This window comes from Echinops telfairi, unplaced genomic scaffold (assembly GCF_000313985.2).
Source record: "Echinops telfairi isolate 266 unplaced genomic scaffold, ASM31398v2 ScPeMD7_10;HRSCAF=50, whole genome shotgun sequence".
Classification (NCBI taxonomy): domain Eukaryota; kingdom Metazoa; phylum Chordata; class Mammalia; order Afrosoricida; family Tenrecidae; genus Echinops; species Echinops telfairi.
This window is the reverse complement of record NW_022103907.1, coordinates 6,377,462-6,399,185: the sequence shown is the minus strand read 5'-3', so window position 1 is coordinate 6,399,185 and position 21,724 is coordinate 6,377,462. Positions and strand designations below refer to the sequence as shown.

General features: G+C 42.0%; 1 protein-coding gene across 1 annotated transcript in view; it reads right to left on the bottom strand.

Annotated features, from left to right (window-relative positions):
- Positions 1–21,724, bottom strand: part of LTBP1 (latent transforming growth factor beta binding protein 1) — a 476,077-nt gene that overhangs the window by 96,610 nt on the left and 357,743 nt on the right. Inside the window, exons 20-22 of the mRNA XM_045287025.1 lie at positions 13,119–13,241; positions 10,216–10,338; positions 5,747–5,869 (exon numbers count right to left, since the gene is read on the bottom strand). Coding sequence (XP_045142960.1) covers positions 5,747–5,869; positions 10,216–10,338; positions 13,119–13,241 — 369 coding nt within the window. The remainder of the gene's footprint in view (positions 1–5,746; positions 5,870–10,215; positions 10,339–13,118; positions 13,242–21,724) is intronic.

Below are 21,724 nucleotides of genomic sequence, written 5' to 3'. Positions count from 1 at the left end.
TGTTTTGTGAGGTGGAGGACTTTGTGGACTGGTGTTGGGTTAATGTTGGACTTGTGGGCTTGGGCAGCATTGGGTTGGGATGTTTTTGTGATGCACACTTTCTGTACATAAAACTCTCTTATACATGAGTTGCTGTGAATTTGTTTCTCTAAAGTACCTAGACTAATACACCAGGGGTCATGACAAACGACTGCATGTCCTCAGCCCCAACTTGCCAATTTATTTCCCTACCTTCCTGACATCTCATAAGCCCTCCTTTATATAAGAGATATGGTAATCTATATTCTTCTAGTAGTCTACTTTTAATTCAGTTTTTAAAAAACCATCTTTACTTCCTCTGAGAGCTTAAATGAGACAAGGTCTCCTATCTCATTAGCATTAGGAAGCTCACATTTCCATGGGGGAGGCAGAAACGCTCATGTGACTGGAAAACTTACGGGAAGGAGGAGGTACAGGGAGGAGTCCTTCCTAATCACCTCTAGAGGTCACGGAGTCACCAACTTTGTGAGTTTTCTCGTCCATAAAGTCACCTACTTCCCTGCCTCCAACGTGTCCCTGAGCGCCCCTGTACCCTGTTCATTTCAGGGTGCAGCAGAAATTCCAACAGTCCCATCAATTGATCCATCTCTCTTTGTTAATCTCAAATTCTTCATGTTTCCTTTCCATCTGCTATATATTTCAAACTAGTTGGCTTGCCCATTGGTGAGACAAAAAGAAGCCAAACAGAAATTACTCATCTTTCCTTAATAATCGTTCCATTCTTGCTAATGCTACCAAAGTTCAGATATTTCAAGGGAGAGTACTGAATCATTTTCTACTTGAATATTTCTCAATATCATTTCACTGTACAAACTTTTCACTTGTTTGGTATAACTTCTGCTATCTTCTATGTTGGTACTCTTTAAAGCAAGACACAAGCACCCCTGAGTCCAGCTCACGGAGAGCCTGGTCAGAGGCGCAGAAGTGCCCCAGAGGTTGTCAAGGTGCTGTCCTTTCTGAAACAGAGCACCAGGCTTTGCTTCCGAGGTGCTTCTGGGTGGGTTCAAACTCTCAACCTTTCAGTTGGTAGTCAAGTGCTTAACCCTCTGTTCTACCCAGGGACTTCAATATTATTCTCCTAATGATGGGTAACAACTTAAATTTTAATCGTTTTTCTTAAACTGTGACTTCTACCTCTTAGCCTTCATTTTCATTCTTTCTCTCCAACTTGCTGCTTACGTTATTACCACCTGGGCAGCAAAGATGCTGTAAAGTGCTACTGGTCCCAGGGTACAGCCCAAGACCCATATCCATCTTGTCAAGCCTTAGATTTGGCTACCCACCGCCTCCTTCTAATTTTATCCACTGCCTCAGACCCACTTAACGCTACCAGCTTTGCAGCTTGTATGGGGACTAAAGTGTACACAGTTCTTGCTATAAGAGAAGTCACTGATTAACAAATAACTGTTTAAAAAGCTTGATGACAGGAACTAAAGACAAATTCCCAGACTTTTTTTTCCCCTCCCCCAGGAAATTGCTAAGAAAGAACAACACGAATATCTGGAACGAGAGCAGCATATGCATTCAATTTGGGTTGTACTTATTAAGGCATTTCTCAACTATGCTATGGTAACTCGGAGCTCAAAGCCAGACGATATTTAAATTGGGTTCCTTTCATGGGTCTGAGATTCCACAGAAATGCCCAATTTGGCATATGCAAGTCACAGCGTGAAACCTAAGTAAGTCCCCACTCTCAAATGCATCCTGCCATTATTTCTACAAAGACGATCAACAAGAAACCCTACACCGCCTATGTATCACCAAGGAGTCTGAAAGGGAAGAGATGTATCAAAACACCTCCAACGGAAAATACCTTACTGAATATGGAACAATCTTCGGATTATCATGGAAGGCGGAACGTTCGTGCCTTCTCACACACAGGAATTGAAATATATTTCGCTGTTTGTAGAGTCACCAATTGCATTTAAAATAAACTCTGGATTTTACCTAGCTACAGAATGCTGCCATGATTGTGTGATTCAACAGATGCGTGCTCATCAGCTGAATGCGAGATCGCAAGGCTGTCTCCAGAGCTACAGCAGAGAAGAGTGCTCACAGAGCAGATGCACATGCCACGATCAACAGCCTCGAGGGGGCGGCGTGGGGGTGGATCAGAAATTCACATTTTTCTTCTTCAACTGGTACTAACGCTTACTTCAGGAACATGTTTGACCCATGTGGATTTAGATAGCTCAAGCAGGCATATTAATTCTTTCCGGGAAAGAGGACTCACCAAGGTGACAGAGAATGAAGTCAATTTAATAAAAGGAGTCAATAAAATACCACATGGTCAGAGCAATCACATATGTGTGGAGCTGCTATCAAACCACAGAGGCAAATTCAATGCAGCGAGGGAAAAGAGACGCATAATTAACACACCAGATGTCTATATAAGATCATTATGATTTAATCCTGAAAGTTAAATGATAGAACCTGCAATATGAAATCTTGGTTCCTTTATACTAAGAATTGGGTTCACCTCTTTTCAGTTAAAAAATGAAATAAAATAAAAATCGGTGACAAGAGAGCCATTTAAAAAGAGAATATTGCTTTTAGGCCAAACATCTGTAATGAAAACAGGATTCGATTTCTTGGCATCTCATGGCATTTTTGTATAAGTCAACGTTCATTTTGTTAAAATGTCAAAATCCCCCAATGAAAATATTCTCACATACATTCATAATTCAAAGGCTGCTTTTCTACTACATTAAATCCGAGCACACTTAATCTGCATAAAAAAAAAGAGAACAATTTAAATTCACCTTAATAAGGTGCAGAGCAGTACAGTGAACCCTCGCCACTTCGCGCTTCGACTTCCACGGCTTCACTCTATCGCGGTTTTTGCGTAACAGCGCATGCTCTGTCATTACTGCCACTGATTGGCTCATACTGTACACGCTTGATGCCATAAATAATATAATAAATAATAAATGATAATTGTAACGTCCAAAATGTTTTACTGTATTTTCCCTTTTTCATTTAATAAATTGGGTAATACGAGTGTAATGGTGACTAAAGGGTATTTTTTCATGTCCTCTATGCTCTAACTACGAAAATATTTGATTTACAAATAAGGAATCCTACTTCGCGGAATTTCATTTATCACGGTAGGGTCTAGAACCGATTAACCGCGATAAACGAGGGTTCACTGTATATTTAAATCTCGGGATCAGTAAGGGAATTTATTCTAAAAACTGTAAGTTCCAAGAAGTCAGGCCAAGCCTTCAAATCTTTCTGATAGACAACTGGGATAGAGAAATAACAGGTCTAAAGTGATTCTAGTCCCAGAGCTTAGAAGGTGGACATAATCGCCGCCCTCAAGCATACTGTCATTTAGGAGGTAAATGCTATTGCACACACAATCCTGCACTAACAGTGCTCTAGGAGGGGACACATGGTTGTATGTCCAACAAGGGCTGAATGGGTGTGGGACGGAGAGTGGGAGGCCACCACATACATCTATTGGTTTGACAGAGGACATGTGTACATGGTATTTACTGTGCCACAAATCCATTCGTGAACGTGGTGGAGCACAGAGGGTACAGAGCTATGAAAACTGAGTCATAACCAAACACCCTGAGGGAACGAGTCCCTGTGCCTGGCCCCTCAGAAACCAAAGTCTGGGGAGACGCCAAGGTCAACTAGCATAACGGAGTTACAATGTTCTACATCTTATATTGAGGACCAGTGGCTATCTAAGGTGCAACCACTGGTCTATCCTTATTCAGAAGAAAGAAGAGGAAGGAAAGTCAAAGACACATTAGTCCAATGGACTAAAAGACCAAATGAAGACCAGTCTCCATGAGTCTGAGACCAGAACTAGATGGTGCCCTGTTACCACCATCCATGGCTCTGGAAGGGATCACAGTAGACGGCCCTCAGGACAAACTCAAACCAGACAAGAGACTAGCCTTATTGGTCAGACAGAGACGGGTGGGACCTTCTAAGAGTATGGTTAGTCGCCACCCTTCAAGTCTCGATTTTCAGTTCAACCGCAGGCAGGTCTATATGGGAAATAACAACACTAGTGAGGTCCACACACCTTATGATAATCCACCAAATGAGATCACGAGAGGAGCATTTACCAAAGACAGTGTCCGACTCCCATGGAGGAGCTGGGCTGCAGGGTGCTGCTGCCCTCCCGCCCCCCCACCCCCCCAGGGGACAGTGTGAATGAAGTGACGTAAGATGTGTACAGACAGCTGCATGCAACACTGACAATCTGCTTCAGAAATGTTTACCTCGTTCACAATTGGAAAAAATACTACAATGTTTTAGTAATACCCTCTCCTCCCAAAAAGAATACTGTCATTTTAAGGTGATGAAATGTATGGCAATCCAGAATCTTACAAAAACACAAGACTCGCTACCAATACATACGTGCTTTCTTTGTTATTTGGAACATACTCTTACTCTCCATCAAGTCCATGCCAACTCACAGCGCCCCTACCGGACAGGGTAGAGCTGTCCCTGTGTGTTCAGAAGACTGTCACTCTGCACGGGGGGTTGAATGCTTCGTGTCCCCCCACCCCCACCCCGTTTCTTTGAAGCACTGATCTTTTGGTCCAGCTGTCCAACCGATAACTCTGTGCCACCAGGGCTCCCAGAAGACACGAGTTCACCATGGCAGACAAACCACACGACGAGTAGTTATCCATGCATCCGCTACAGACAAATCCCAGACAGCGAGGTAAGTTGTCAGGGAACACATAGGCAGCTTTCTAGATGTAGGAAAACGGTAAGGCAGCCTGGTGTAGGTAAAATGTCAGGGCCCAGGAAACAGTCGGATTTGTCAGCCCTGGCAGTAACCCTGAGAGAAAGGGAAACAAAACACCGAATCTCACTGTTTTCTTTCCTGGGGCTATAAATGTAATAGGCTGTATAGCATTGCGGGGAAGAATCGTGGGAAAAGATTGAGGAAAAAAATGAATTCTACTACGTGGTTAACTGAGAACATGCTAATGAACATGTCTGCACCGCCGTTCTGGAAAACCCCGGAGAGGGTTGTATGAGTTGGAATTGATTCCGTGTCCGTGGGTTTTATTTTTGTTCGTTTGTTTGTTTGTATTTTAAGTCATACACCAAAAAGGCATACGAAGAACCGCCTTCTGAGTTGTAAGAAATGAATGAAGTAGCTACAATCGGGATTCCGTGAAAGCTGTGGTTGATTGCTGCTGTGTCTTGACCAATACGCTACTCTCCACAGTGCTGTTGTTTGGTCAGTGGAAGGGGAGGTGTTAAAAACATAAAATCCTGGTTTTCCTACTTTCGTATAAAAGATCAGCGAGGCTTTTTAGGCAGAGAAAAGAAAATGGGGTAAGGGGTCAAGGTGAAGGCAGGGCCCACAGAAAGTACCGGTAAAAATCACGTGTGGAACAAAGTGAAAGGCGCCCAGGAAGGACACAGAAAGACTCGGAAGATAATCTGAACCAAGTACCAAGGTTGGCCCATGGAGGGAATCGCGAAGTCCCAGTGATTTCAGTTATCACGAACCATGACAAGTGAGGACACGCACATGTGCCGTGCCAAAGAGAACGCCTTGGCTTCCATAAAGCCCCAAGAAGGGGCTCTTAATAACACAAGCTCAGCGGGGCTCGTGTATGTAGAGAATACGTGGTAACATTGCCCACCGGGTACTTGGCCGGGAAGCGTGACGAAATGGAAGAACCATGTAAATAAGGGCCTTCAAAGTACAAGAGCGCGGTACCTTGGCATCTTTTACTGCCACTGAGCTGGAAGCCAGGTGGGCAAGTGCAGTCATAAGACCCGGCGGTGTTGACGCAGGCTCCTCCCTGGCAAATTTGACGGTCCTCCAAGCACTCGTTGATATCTACAAATCAATTGGAGGGGGGAAAAATTAACTATCTAAGAAAATCTCACACACTAAATCACATCCTTTTACATTGCTGCTCTCTTATGTAAAGTCTTTTTATATTTGATTAAAAAAAACAACCTTTGACATTTAAAGGTTTTTTTAAATCGCCTCAATTTTGAGAGTTAAAAAAATGTAAGAGAGCCTAGACTGTGTAATTAAAGAATTCTGTAGCTTCAACGTCAAATGAAATTAATTAAAAGGAAAGTCTAATCATGTAACAAACAATAATTTTCTTAGTGACCATCTGCTTATCAAGACTCTGTATCACACAGTCCAGGAAACATTTTTCGGCACGTGCCATGGCGGCCTGCCCTCAAAAGGATAGTCAGTTAAAAAATAAAAACAAACACAAATGAGGATGAAAATGATTTATAGGCCTATAATTTTTTACAAAACAGAATTATTTATCAAGAGGCTGGTACCAATTCCAGGCTCCAAGAATATACAGAAGAGCTACCAGAAAAGACTTTCTGTAGCGTTAGGACTTTACTGCGAGCCTTGACAGCACAGTAAAATTCAGAGGAGGGGACATTTTGCCAGGAAGTGGAATCAACAAGAAAAAAAGGCTGGCTCGGAGTTACTTACTCAGCAGCTTCTATCCCAAACAGGTTTGCTATGGCCTGGATATATTTTTAAAGATATACATTTAGAGCATACATAAAAATGGAATGTGGTCTACGTAACCTCTAATGAGTTTTGACTGTGAGCCTGTGAGACAATTAATGGTCCCCTCTCCTTGAATGCCCAGCCGGGCAGGTCTTTCTCTAGGGCTGTTTATGACCACATTCACTCCTCACACACACCGTGAGGCTCTCTGCTGTTAGGTCTGTACACGATTTCAAATTTATTAGCATTTAAAGAAAGTCGAGGTACAAAGCCTTCTTTGTTTTCTCAGAATTGGATGTCTTGGGGCGTTTCTTGCAAAGCATGGCGCTTGCTGTTAAAATGCTGAGGCTTGGGACAGAGCAAATACGGGACGGTTGCAGTCTCCCTTATACTCCGGTCTGACTCAACAAGGTGACACCAAGGCACATTTTCTTCATAGAGCCCAATCAACCTATCAGTTACCTCATGGAGGACTCGTGAGGAGCCCTGGTGGTGCAGTGGGTTAGGCACGGGACTGCTAACCCACAAGGTCAGCTGGCCCCATGCATCAGCCACTCCAGTGGGGAACGAGGAGGGCACCGCTTTCTGAAAGATTCACAGTCCTAGAAATCCTAGGGGGCAGTTGTGCTCCGACCTCTGGGGTTGTTATGAGTCAAAATGGGCTTAATTGTCCTTTTTGTTTTAATATGCAGATGACGCCCAGCCCAGAATGCAGCCCTGATTTCCAAACCCAGGGGTTTAAATTGCCTTTCAGAAATGGCCAATGGACACAATGGGCTTTGCACTCTCAGTTCCTAAAGCTCCTCGGGGCCTTTGCACTTTACACTTGTTCCTCTGAATGGAATGAGGCCCCCTAAATGACCAATGCCATCCTCTCAGGGAGGCCTGGCTTGCCTCCTTGGGCAGAATCACCAGCTATCCTCAGCACTTTCTGTACATCCCACCCCCCATACCTCCTCTATTTTCTCTCTAACATTCATGATTATCTAACATAAATTTATCTTGCTGCTGTTATTGCTCCCATTAGAATGTCAACTCCAAGCGGTCAGGAATTGTTAAAGATTTGCTCTATTCCTCTATGCCTGGCACAGATGTGATACTCACTAAATATTTGCGGAATGGATGCATGAATGAATAACTGATTGACTCTGGCTTGGAAGGAAATCAAGCAGGAAAGAAATATGATCCCGTCACAATTTGGATTCGGTCTGAAGAAATGACCAAGAGAGAGGCCTGGAAGGGTGAGAAAGGGGTGTAGTCTCTTCTTGGGCTTTGCACAGGATTAGCAGAGAGCAGCCCAGTGGAGGTGGGGAGAGTGGAGCGTGTTGGGACAGGAAAAGAATCAGAGACCCTGGCTGGAAGGGGAACAATGGAGAGGCAGAGACCTCCAAGAACAAGGAGGCAAAGGCCACCTCTGTCACAGACTGCACGGTGACTCGGCATGCTGCGGTCAATCACACAGAAATGAGCACAATACTTGGGATTTGGACTCTAAAGAGTGGAACTCCAAGAAAATAAGGACCTTGGCAGAGTTGTTCAAAAGAAATCACACATGTAAATAGAAAACCCAACAAGAAAGATGGTCCTTCGTCCTACAGCTGTGGCAAGTGAACACCCGCAGCTGGAGCAGCTAAGGTTCAATGCCACTGGAGGGGATGTGATAGAATACAGATTTGGAATTCCCAAAGTGAAGTGCTCGTATGACTTAAAAAGAAACAAAAGCCCTTACGATTCAAACTCACTACTGACTCATAGCAACCCTCTGGAACAGGGCAGAACTGCCCCCGTGGTTTCCAAGGCTGTACTGTCTATGGGAATAGAAAGGCCCAGCTTTCTCCCGAGGAGTGGCTGTGGTTTCGAACTGCTTACGTTGAGGATCGCAGCCCAACTTGTGACCACAAAGGCTCCTGATGTGACTTAAAAGGGTATATTAGGTATATACCCTATATATACCTGTATATTAGGTGGATGGACGCCAGTCTAATAATAGCCTACCATTATAAGGTAGCCTCGGTCTAAAGAAAAAAAAAGATCTATTACATACTCAAAAAGAAATTTTCTTATGCAACATTATCTTGTAAATATATACAAGGGGACTTCAAAAAGTTGGTGGAAAATATTCCATTATCTTCCACAAAAATAATATTTTCCCCAGGAGTTTTTGAATCCCCCTCATATGTGAATGATGAAGATCAAGTTTGTGAAAAAAGCTTCTGTTTGGCAAGGGATGAATTCAGAATAAAAATCTTGGGAGTTTCAAAGGGGAGAGTTACACATCAAAACCGCCAAATGAGAGAAACATGGCTTCTAGTGAGGGTCTCTTGATTCCCTAAGCATTAATGGGTGGGCTGGTTTCCTCTTGGCTAAGCTAGGCACTGAAGCTAAAGATATGCCTTACCACCCTTTATTTACTTCTAAAAAATGGGCTCTTCCACAACTGGCCTCTCTCTCCCCTCACCATGCCCCCCACCCCCCTTCTACCTTGAAATGCCACTATGTTAACATTGATCATTCATTGTACAGTGCCCAGGCACTATTTTTTCAAGATGCAATCGTATTTTATTATATTGGTTTACCACTCATTTGGCCATTCACCCACTTCTCCATAGTTAGGGTGATTACATGTTTTCTCTCCTATCATTAACCCTTTGAGGAACGTTATGAGTTTAGATAAAATTCTAGACGTGAATTCATTGATTCAATGACCATGTGCATTTTAAGACTTTTGAAATCCTGCCAAGACTGCCTTCCAGAAAGATTGTGCCATTTTATACTTGCAGCAGCAGGAGATGGGAACTCGGCCACATTGTGAGTGATGGAGTTAACTTCTCTGGCTCAGAAATACAGGTTGTTATCTATACAATGTAATGGACCGTTTCCAGTCAAGAGCTGGGAAGGAAAGGGAAAAAGAATGTGGGAGCATTGACGTGTATACACCACAAAGCTCGTCCACTTCTCTCGAGGGGATGCTTTCAGACCCCTGCTCAGAGACTGTAGGTCTCCAAGTTAGACACACCGGGCCTTGGCCGGGCTTTAAATGTCACAGGAATCTAAATAGAGTACGTTAACATGTGGCTGGGGAAAAATGGTCCTTGGGTGAATGCTGAACCCTGAAGGAAGTCACAAGCCCCGGGATGACAGCAAGCAAAAGCAAGCAGCATGCTGGGAAAGAAATGGCTTTCCTATGGGTCCAGAGGGCCAGGGAAGCACTTCCATTACTCCAAAGAGAGCTGGAGGCACAGAAAGGGTGTAAACTGACCGCTAACTGCTGTCTGAAGGGCATGTGCTTTAGAAACATGTTATGTAAAAATGCAGGACTAGATTAAAGCTTGGCTCTTAAAATCCTTCCATTGCTCTGGAAAAGTACCTGGTGTTTACTTACATGGAACATTTGGATGTCGACCCTGCAATACGGTGTTGGCAGTTCTGAACGACAGACTTCAGATAAGCCATCTGCAGCCGAGAAAAGTTAAAACTGGCTCTTTACCAGTGCTGCCGGCCCAGTTTTCTAAAACAGCTTGGAGGAGTGCAAGGAATACCTGGGTTCCAGTCCATTCTTTGCATTATCTGTATGACCTTGGGGAAATGACTTTGCCAGGGTTCACTAGTCTCGAAGTCAGAGAGCTGAGTTCAAGAACAGAAGTTGGGGTGATGGTCAGGCTGCCCCCGATTCTGAAGTCAGGGGCAATTCCTACCTTCACAATGGTCTCCGAGGGCAGACGCTCTGTAACCCTGGTCACAAACACACTGGAAAGAGCCCTCCGTGTTCCGGCACTGCCCGTGAGTGCAGAGGTGCCGGGGCTGGCATTCATCAATATCTGTGAGCAAGAGGGTAAAGAGAAGACCGTGCAGGGGTGCGGTAAGAACATCTGGTCATTGGTGCTGGGTCCTTTTCGTTTTTGTATTTGTTTTGTATATTTTTCTACATAAGCGATACAGGAAAACATACAATAATACATAAATATATACACAGACAGCAACGAGATTAATAATTTCCTGGGGGTGAGGAAGGAGAATTGGAGCGGCAATAGTCAACAACTATGAGTGCAAGTAAAAGAAAATGTTCTACAGTTGATTGTAGTGATGATTATACAACTCTTGATAAGATTGAACTATTGAACTGTATGATATGTAAATTATCTCTCAATAAAACTATTTTTATAATACATTTCAAATCATTTATATAAAGGAGGCCTATAAACTATATGGTTGGCAATGAATTTATATTAGAGTTCTCATTTATATCCCCTTAAGCTGGTCTCTGGTAAAGGTAAATAATTCTCCTAGTTAGGGAAATCTAAGTGAACTTAAAGTCTGAATTAGTGAGCAATGAATGTGTATGTATTTATCACATTGTTAACTGCTGAGTGGCAAATACTTGGCTATAAACTATAAACCTCAACTAACCTTCTTGGGGTGTCTTTTTAAAGATACCACTACAGCACTTAGGCCTGTAACAGTTTAAGGCAAAAGTCAGCAAACTTAACTGTAGCCATCAGCCAAGTCCACCCTGCAGCCTACTATTATAAAGTTTTACTGGAACACTGCACTGCCCGTTCATTTGCATCTGATCTACAGCTGCATGTGTTCACGGCAGAGCTGAATTGCTGAGAAAGACACCCTAAGACCTGCACAGCTTAAAATATCGGCTCGCTGGCTCTTTACAGAAAAAGCGTGTAGACACTTGATCTAAAGAGTCCTGGTACACACCTCTGCATGCCCTGTCCACTAACTTACCCTTCAGTGGGGCTTCCAGTCTATCTCACTCAATAACAACAATGATCTTTGGGGCCAAATGTAATGGCACCTTCCCTGCTCTCAGCCCACTTGGCACCCACACTGCCAACGCAGCTCCCTTCCTTGGCTTAGAGATGGTTAGTTCGGAAACCACAAGCCCGAGTTCAGGCTCTCTCCCTTATACGTCTCATAGCCAAACATCAAGCCATGCATTCAACCATTTTTGCTTCATCACTGTGATTTTAAGTTTCCTGAGGATAGGGACTGTGTCTAACCCACCCTTCGTCACTCCCTAGATTACCTGGTGTTTCGCAATGATTGAAACATAGCACGTGTGGATGAGGGGGGTTCACAAAGTTCATGAGGAAAAAAAATAGAATGAAAAGGTAAAAGAATCTTAAGACAATATCAACATCAGTGCCCCTGGGGAGCCTGCACCAGTATTCCTCTCCACTATGGTCCTGGCATCATTTTAATCGTCGTAGCACTCGATACTTTAATTCTCCTCCTGGTCAAACAGTGGGTGGGCCTTGGTGTGTCTGCCTTATCCTTGGCAATGACATTATAGGCTCTTCAACAGAAAGCCCTATGCATATTATATCCTCATACATCATGTGCAGAGCATTCCTCTTATCATACATTCATTTATGCTTTTCTCTGTATAGTGGGTATTCATGAACACTTAATAACTGGTATCATAAAACAAAGCATGAAAGCTTTCAGTGTAATTCCCAGAATCTATAATAAATAATTTATCTGTGTATGTGTGTGCATAGGTGTGTGCTCTCATTCTCCACCTCTAAATCAGGAATTGTCATGACTTCCGATGAATTGCGACCTGATAGAACAGAGTAGAATGGTCTCTTGGGTTTCCAAGACTGTTAACACTTTATAAGAGTAGGCAACCTGATCGTTCTGCTGTGGAGTAGCTGGTGGGTTCAAACCACTGACCTCGTGGTTACAACTCCATGGGTAATGCCACCAATGCTATGAGTTGGAATGGATTCCGTAGCAGAGAGGCAATTTAAGTGCATTTGTTCGCTGCTGTCTATGTTCTACACAGAGATCACTGGACATTATGATAATATTAGATCTATATATGTCAATGTCATGCACTGCCTCTTCTATAACACCATCATGGGGACTTTTAGCTCATCAAATATTCATATAGATATGGATATGATTTGTGTACTTAGAACAATTAGTTTTGTATAAAACTAATTCTGTCCTCAAACAAGAAAGGCTATTTCTTTCAAGTATACTTGACAGTGGTGCCTGTCCCAGATAAAGCCTTGTTTTCAAGCTCAGGTAATGTCATATTTTCAAGTTTCAAGAAAACATGCTTATTGGTAACAAAGTATTTCTGTGTGGGGTTCAGTGAATTTTCTTTTAAGGTCTCAGTCCAACTCCAAGAAGTCGACTCCTCACTGCCCTTTCTGTCACAGGACATATTTCACAAACTTGTTCCCTGAGCCTATTTCAGCCTGGCTAAGAGGTCTGTTTTGGTGCCATTTATTAACAAAAATGAAGCAACAACTTTTGCAAGCCAAATAAACACAAAAGCTAAGGTGGTCAACAGTCTTCAGCCCAACCTTGAATTGCTAGAATGACCTGCCAGTTGCTGAAATTGAAGTGTGTAGAACTTTTAGGTACGCTCTATGGAAATCATATTTCTGTAGTAAATAATTATACAGAAAGAAATCATTTTTTCGCCTTCTTGATTAGTTTATCAACCCCTTTCTATCCTGTTTCATTGGCTTTTATGACTTAGGTTTAAGTCTTTTGCTTTCTGGCACCATCAGCCATCACCTTCCCACAGTCCAAGGTCACTTTACGGATGTGCAATAAGGCCGCCGCCTACCTTCACACTGGTCTTTCGCGCTGGACAGCCGGTACCCCTGCCCACAGGTACACCTGAAGGAGCCCTCGGTGTTTTTGCATTGCCCATTTAGGCACAGGTTGCCCTGCTGGCATTCATCAGTATCTGTAACGAAAAACAATAGCAAGTGTTTCAATGAGGTCTGATGTCTAGAACACCTCTGTGACTAAACTTTGAGATGATCAATGTGCTGTCCTCAGAGTCTTCCATTTCTGGGCTAGCTGGGGAGAGCATGGCGAAAACGATGAAGAGCGTGAACAGCCTTCATGCCGGGTGAAGTGCACACGGTCAAGCAGATTTTAGCAGCTGGAGTTAGGCTGGAAGGTAACACCTTGTCATTAGATCTCTGTTTGCACCCATTTTCAATTTATTGTTTTCTTTTTGATTCAGGTTTTTCTCTGTGTTGTTTGGTCATTGCTGCCGGGTCCTGCTTGGCTTCCTGTCTTTGTTTTGTTTTGTTTCTCGGTATAGGAAGCTCAGGATCGGTGGGTCTATGAAGAGAGCAACTGGGTGAGCAACAAACCTGTGAGCAAAAAGGGGAGGTGGGGGCAGAGAGGGGCTGTCCACTGCAAGGGGTGCAAGAAGGAATAAATATTCAAAGTTGAATGTGGTGATTAATGCACAATGACTGAACCCTATGATAAGATTCATGATATGCCAATAAAACTATGTTTAAAAATCTATAGAGAAATCCAGTATGCATTGAAATGTAATCTGGCATTATTATCACAAAAGTAATAGTACTTCCTAAGTGAGATGCTACACATTGCTGTATTCCTCAGTTTACCATGATTCCTGCTATCAACTTCAAGATATTAAACTTTAGAATGCAAGTAATATTATTAATAAAAACCACTCGAAAATCAAGCTCTTCACCGACTCATTCTTTTATACCTGGGGTATAACTGAAACACAGTATCAGATATTTTAGGGTTGAAAATGGAAGATAGCCTGAAACTGGGAAAAAAAAAAAAAAGCCTTCTAGGCAGGAGTTACATGAAAGAAAGTAGAGTTAAACCTAAAAACAAAATTAACAACAACCCCTGTGCCGCCCGCCCCCCCGCCCCCAAAAAAAGAATGAAAATATAGGCAGCTATGGAAACAACTTGTTCTACAATTAGAGGAAGGTGACGAATTATTATGCGAAAGAGTCCTTTTCCAGATCCGGAGCTCATTCCCCAAATGACAAGGCAAGTCAAGAGAAATGGCATTCTGATGCTGGCTGCTGGGCTGTCACGAGAGTGTGATAAGCGAGGATTTTTAAAAAAAATGTCTTGAAGATGAAGCTATTAGCGGGGAAGGATATAATCCTTTATAAATGTTCTAGAAAATGCCATGGCTGCAAACTTACACCACTGCAGTAAAGAACTAGTCTCGTCAGTACCTTGAACACTTGGGGTCAAAGCAGTTTGATTTGTCTGTTTGTCTGACATGGTGGTCTGACCTGATTAAGTCACTCTGTCCTGCCTATAAAATACTGGAGAGGTCAGTTCGCCAACTCGTTGAGAACATAAATAGCTCAGGTAGCAGGCTGGATCCCTGATGAGACCTGATAACACTTATAATACTTTGAAATCTGTCATTTTCACAAAGAGGACACAGCCTTACTATTGTGCTGAACACTTGGTCAGCTTGTAAGAGTTCATGATTCATCCCCCATAGCGCACACCGGTAGGACTTGATGTGAAAACCCCACTAAATGGACTGGGTTTAACCTCAAATTCACCCACGCTCTTATCAACCAACTCCACTGTTTGTGTAAACAGTATCCAGCCACTTAAGAGTTTAATCTGTACTCAACAATTCAGGTATTGAGGTTCGTAATCAGTCCACAATTGACAGTGGGGCCCCCAAATCCATTCACCACGTCCACTGATGGATTAAGTCTCCAGTGAATCCCCTGTGATCCCAGACGAAGGCTGTGAATAGCCTTGCGATCATGCATAGTGCAGAGTTTTTCTTTTTGTTTCTCCATATTTTGTTTTCTTTATTTTTCTGTCTATGAAACCAGGATGGGTAGAACTATAGAGACAGTGACTACATTGATGGTTTCTTGAGGGGTCAGACAGGGAAGGTTACAGGGAGGTGAAGAGCTGAAGATGAATACAAGAGAGAAGTAATGTTCTCAAGTTGACCGTGAAGATGACTGAACAGATCTTATTAATATGCCTGAATTATTGGATTGTATGGTATGAGAAATACATGCCAATAAAACTGTTTAAAATTAAAAATAGTCTGAGATGATGAAAACACTGTACAGCGGCTTATCACATACTGTAGGTTTTTGTGAAAATTAGCTGAACCAAGATGAAAAACACCCAATGTTCATCGTTACACAAAATGGAAACACATACAGGTAGTACCCAATTTATTACTTATTTGAGTTGCAACAAACTATACTTATGACTGTATACTTTTGGTTCTATTTGGTTTTCGTTTTTTTATTTTATATCCTTAGTAACGTGTCATAGCACATACTCTACTGATATTACCATTCTCAGATGCTAAAGCACAGATGATCAAAGATCAGATTTATACAGATATTAAGAAGCAATAATGAAAAGTGAAAGGACAAAAAAGAATTATTCAAACCCCAAGTGACTTACGACAGAGTTGTTGGAACCACACTCTGTCCTAAGGCAGGCTCCTCCTGTCTACGCAGAGAGAGAAGTCTCAGGCTAAATGGAATCATAGATAAAATCATCTGATTTTTTAAAATAATAATCTTGGCCATTCAGATCCATGTATAATTCATTCTAAAAGTGTCTCACTTCAAATGCAATTAGAAATCTCTTCCAGGAGAACTCAATTAACTACACAGTTCTTTCCCCAAACTATTGATGCCCAACTGCCTCTTTTCCTGGGCAAAGATGCATTTCTTTACATCTAATGAAAGGCATTAACCTCTCACATGTTATTTTGATTATTACATGCTTTCTAAAATAGCTCATCCAATTTATTATTGTAATGGGTTCAGGAATCTTAATTTTCAATTTAATTTTATAGCAATTACTTTAATTTGACTAGAAACTTTTGTTCATTTTATTGATTGTGCCATTGGCCTTTTAAAAACTTGTAAGTAAGTCCAGGCTGCCAAATATTGCTTGTTAATAGGTAATTAAATACGAATTATTTACATCTTTCCCATGTTCTGAGGCTATTGGCTTCAGGAGTAGCTGGCAGCAAAGAGCAGTCTACGTCGGACTTAACTGTGTTTCAGAATATTCTCTAAAACACAGAGACGTCGGTTCAAGAACATGCGGAGACCAACACACTTGGCTGGATCCCACATGAGGTCTGACAACGTTTGTAGTGTTTGGGACTCTGTTGGGGCTTTCTCATAGAAGAAGACAGAGTAAGAATTCCCTGTGAAGATGTCTGCAGTATGGATATCCCATCTATTCCAAATATTGTCAGGAGATGCCAGACGTTTGCCATAAGTTACTCATTTATGCTGGGAAGTCTGTCAGAAGTAATTCATTACAAGTAATAACGCACACGTCTGGACCAGCTAGAGGCAGCCGTCATCTCAAACAAGGCGACCTTTTGGGTCTTTAAAATGACCAAGGGGAGCAGAGGCAGCTTAATTCTAGAGAGAAGAAAATTCTTTTTTGATGGAAGACAAACTTCCTAAGACAAAAGAATGCTTTCTAATAAAACCACATTATAAGACAAACATTTTATTTCTTTTGTGCCAAGAAATGAAGAGAAACTATTATTCCCCATGGAAGGTTACTCCTTTAAGGGGCTTTTTGCAAGTGACAAGTCCAGCTCAGATTTTAACTAGAGAGTATCCCCAGGCATTTATAAAGTTAGGTCAAGCAATTCAAAAATGTATTATAAGACAAAAATGCAATAGAGTGAGGTCAAGGAAAACAAGAACATGTCATGAATTAAAATAATGACATGTTTATATCGGAATAAATTTGTCAGTACATCTAGTGAGGTGAAGGCAAAGTAAATGCCCATGACCATCAAGGTGAGACGGGCAGAGTTGGTGGGATATTGGAAAAGGAACAGATTTATCGTGATCTGGAGTAAGTGTGGCATCCATGAGTTGGTGTGATGTGGGAAAAGACTATGTATAATAAAAGAAGAGCATTATGTAACATTACAGCAGAAGGCAGCGCTCTGATAGGGGACTAATGGAAACACGTAAACCACAAATGAATTTCTAAAGAGGATGAGGATCTTGCTGACAGGGTTCCAGATTGAAAGGCACGTACAAATGGCAAGTAGAGATGATTGCCCTTTCCCACCTCCAAGTTTTGGCATGTGGTAGTTTCTCTGCCTATTAAGATTTTTCAGGAGCCCTGGTGGTAGAGTGGTTAAGTGCTATACTACAATGTGCAAAGTTGGGAGTTCAAAACTACTAGCATCTCCTCAGAAAAAAGACTGGGCTTTCTACTCTGTAAACCATTACATTCTCAGAATCCCCCCTGAGGCATCACTGTGAGTCAGTACATTAAGATTTTTATTGAGAGTTTTAGGACCCTGGTTGATGCTAGGTTAGCCCTAAGCTTGGCAGCTTGATTAAGATCTTTAGAGTCCTAGTTGATGCAGTAGTAGGTTAACCATAAACTTAGGTGGTATAAGCCCATCAGATGCTCTACAGACGAAAGTTGTCTACTCCTATAAAGATTTACAATTTGGAAACAGTAAGTTGGAGTTCTACTCTGCTAAGGTCCCTAAGGTGGAATCAACTCGATCATAGTGGAATTGAGATTGTATTCCCTTGAATTCATTATTAAGACTAATTTCAAATAGCCACACCTCTAGAAAGCCTTCCCAGAACCAGAAAGGTAGAATTAGTCCTTCATTTCTTGGCTTTAAAAGAACTTTATTCATGTCTCCAATTTACGAAACAACCATGTAGCACCTCTGTCCTTGCGTTATCTCATGCAATCCTCACATCAACCATAGTTGGTACCATGACTAGTCCCTTTGCCGAAAGAGACAGATAATTGATCCAAATTCTCACAGCTTGTGAGTCGCAGAATTAGGACCTCATCTGCTACTGGCGGCAGTTCCTGTCAAGATTCCGGTTTGTGGTGACCCTATACGTTCAGGGGGGAACCAATCTATCAGCTTGTCAAGGCTGTCATTTTTCCGAAGCAGACCCGCAGGCCCAGCTGCTGTGGAGTGACTAGGTGAGTGACCATGGACTAAGCGCTTGCCAGTAATTAAGTGCTTAATTGTTTGTGTCACCAGGAACACAGAACATTTTTTGCCTCCCTAATTAATCAATGGACTTTATTTAGATTTCACCAGTTTTTCCCTTAATGCCTAATTTCTGTTCCGGACTTAAGTCCAGGGCACCACATTATATCGAATTGTTTTACATCGTCAGTCAGGCTTTTACATGATCCCAACAGCCTTCGGGAATACCAGCCAGAAATCCTGTAGAAACTTCCCCACCTGGATTTCTATGATGGCTTTCTTATGATTAAAGAGGGGTGATGAACTTGTGGAAAGAAGAGGACAGAGCTGAAGTGCTCATCTCATCACGTATGAGAGGGCTTCAAAAAGTTCATGTTAAATGGAATTTAAAAATAATGGAATTATCCAACAAACTCTTTGGAGCTCCTTTGTAGAATTAGATGCACTGATATTCACATGACATCAGAGATGACATTAGCTTCCATCACTTGGTTCATGTAGTTGAACTGGTTCTAATAGGCTTCATGATCACCATTTGTTGTAGGCTTCCATCCACCCAACAAGTTCTCTTAGAGAGTGATGTCTCTCAGACACTGCTGTAGTTGAGCACAGTATTCAACTTGCTATTGTTGCTGTTGTTGCTGCTAGGTGCCATAAAGTCAGTTCCAACCGATAGCAACTCCATGAGAAATAGAACGAGACTCTGCCTGTTTCTGTGTCATCTTACAACCATCGCTATGATGGAGCCCATTGTCAATCCATCTTGTCAAGTGTCTTCCTCCTTTTTTGCAGCCTCTCTTTCAGCAAGCATGATGGTTTGTTTTTATTTCCAGGGCCTGGTCTGTTCTAATATTTCTAAAATCCATGAGACAAAACCTCATCATCCTTGTTTCTAACGAGAATTCTGGCTATACTTCTTCTAAGATATATCAGTTTGACATCTGGCAGTCTCTGGTACGATATTCTTTGATAGCACCATGATTCACATGCATCAAGTCTTCCTTATTCAGTGTCCAACTTTCACATACAGAGGGGCAATGCAAAATACCATGGCTTGAGTTAGGCACACGTTAGTCATCAAAATAATATTTATGCTTTTCAGCACTTTAAAGAGGTCGTGTACAATAGATTTACCTAACGCAATGCATCATTTGATCCCGACTGCTGCTTTCCTGAGCATTGATTGTGGGTCCAAGTAGACAAAATCCTTGACCACCTCAACCTTTTCTCCATTTATCATGATGTACCTACTGGTCCAGTTGTGATGATTTGGGTTTTCTTTACGATGACTTGTCATCTATATTGAGGGCTGGAATCCTGGGTCTTCATCAGCATATGTTTCAAGTCCTTGTCACGTTCTGCGAGCTAGACTGGGCCATCTGCACACCTCAGGTTGTTCATAAGCCTCCCTCTAATCCGGATGCAGCATTCTTCTTCACATAATGCAGTTTCTTTGATTATTTGCTCAGCATAACCTCAAATAGGTATGATGAGAACAAACCACCTTGATGCATACTTTTCTTGATTTTAAATCATGTGGCATTCCCTCTGTGTTCACACAACTGCCACTTTATCCACATTCAGCTACCACAAGAACACAATAAAGAATTCTGAAATTCACATTCTTTTTAATAAAACCCTAATTTGCTATGGTTGACACAGTTGAATGTTTTTGCAAGGTGAACAAAACACAAGTAAGCATCTTTCCATTTTTTCTGCGTTCGCCTAAGATCCATCTGATATCAGCAATGACATCTCTGGTTTCATGTCCTCTTCTGAAGCACGCCTCAAATTCTGACAACTCTGTCAATGGCTGACAGCAACCACTGTTGAATGATCTTCAGCAAAATTTTACTTGCATATGATATCGAAGATCTCATTCTATAGTTTGAGCATTCTGTTGGGTCACCTTTCTTTGGAATGGGCAGAGATATGGATCTCTTCCAGTCAGTTGGCCAAGCAGCTGTCTTCTGTCATTAATGTTCAATGAATCAAATCTGTTCTTGAAATGTTCTGGAAATTCAGATAGAATGTACAAAAGATCATATTTTGGCTCTCATGGATTTATTTTAATTTTCTTCAGCTTCAACTTGAATATGTGTATAAGCCACTGCTGGTCTGTTTTACAGTCGTCCTCAGCCCCGTTTTGGATGCTGATTTTGAGCTTCTACGTTATCTCTCCCCACAGAAGTAGTAATTTTATTTCCATGTATTGCATCTGGAGAAGTTTATGTGTACAGCTGTTGTTTGTGTTGTTGAAAAACAGATATTATGAAGTACTCAACCAGTCTTTAAAAATTCTATCATATGATCTCCAGCTTCATTTTTACCACAAAACCATGTTTTCTAACTACTGTTCCTTCTACCGTTTCCAATTTTTTGCATAGCAATTACCAATAATTTTAAGTGCATCTTGATTGCATGTTTGATCAATTTCAGATGGAAGACACTAGTAAATTCTGTAATGCCTGCAGCATTAGCTTTAATGGTTGGTCTATACATTTGAATAATTGTTGTATTGATAATCCCATCACAGACAGCAATACACTGCAAGATAGACCTTGACATGTCCTCTGGACAATGAATGTGTGGTTATTCCTCTTGAATCTGTCATTCTCAGCAGAGGAAACCATATGATTTTCTGATTCAAAATGGCCAATGCTAGTCCTTTTCAGCTCACCAAGACCTAGAATATCCATCCTTAAAAGTTCCATTTCATTTTTGATGACTTCAAATAATCCTAGATTCATACTTTTTGCACATTCTAACTTCCAATTATTAATAGATGTTTGCAGCTGTTTCTTATCATTTTGAGCTGCCACTTAACAGCAAACATAGGTCATGAAGACTTTACTCCTTGAGACTTTACCCCATCTACATCATCGCGGTCAACTCTACTTCGAGAAAACAGCTCTTCCTCAGGCATCTTGGGAGTGCCTTCAGATCGGAGGGGCTCCTCTTCTGGAACTCTCTCTGACAATGTCCTGCTTTTATTTGTGAGAGTAACTGAAAATGGTCCGCTGCTACCCATGGTTTTCAGAGGCGAATTCCTCAGAAGCGGACAGTTTATTGCTTACTCACAGTCCGGATGCCCAACTGCAACCTGTTCACGCTGGGGGACCCGCTGGTATTTGAAATACCAGTGACACAGCTTCCAGCATCACACAAGCCACCACAGTACATCACACTGACAGGCAGGTGGTGGTGGAGCATGTTGGTCCCTCAATACTCCGGAAGGCAAGGCAAGGGAAGACGGAAGGACAGTCGCTTCTGCAGCAGCCCAGGAGAGTGCACCTGGGGTGGTCACGATGAGTGATCCGAGGGGGGTTGATAAAAAGGATGGGATCAATTCTAGGGGTGGGGTGGGGTGTGCTGTCAAGTCAATGTCGACTCAAAGTGACCACGAAGGAAATAGTTTCAGAACTATC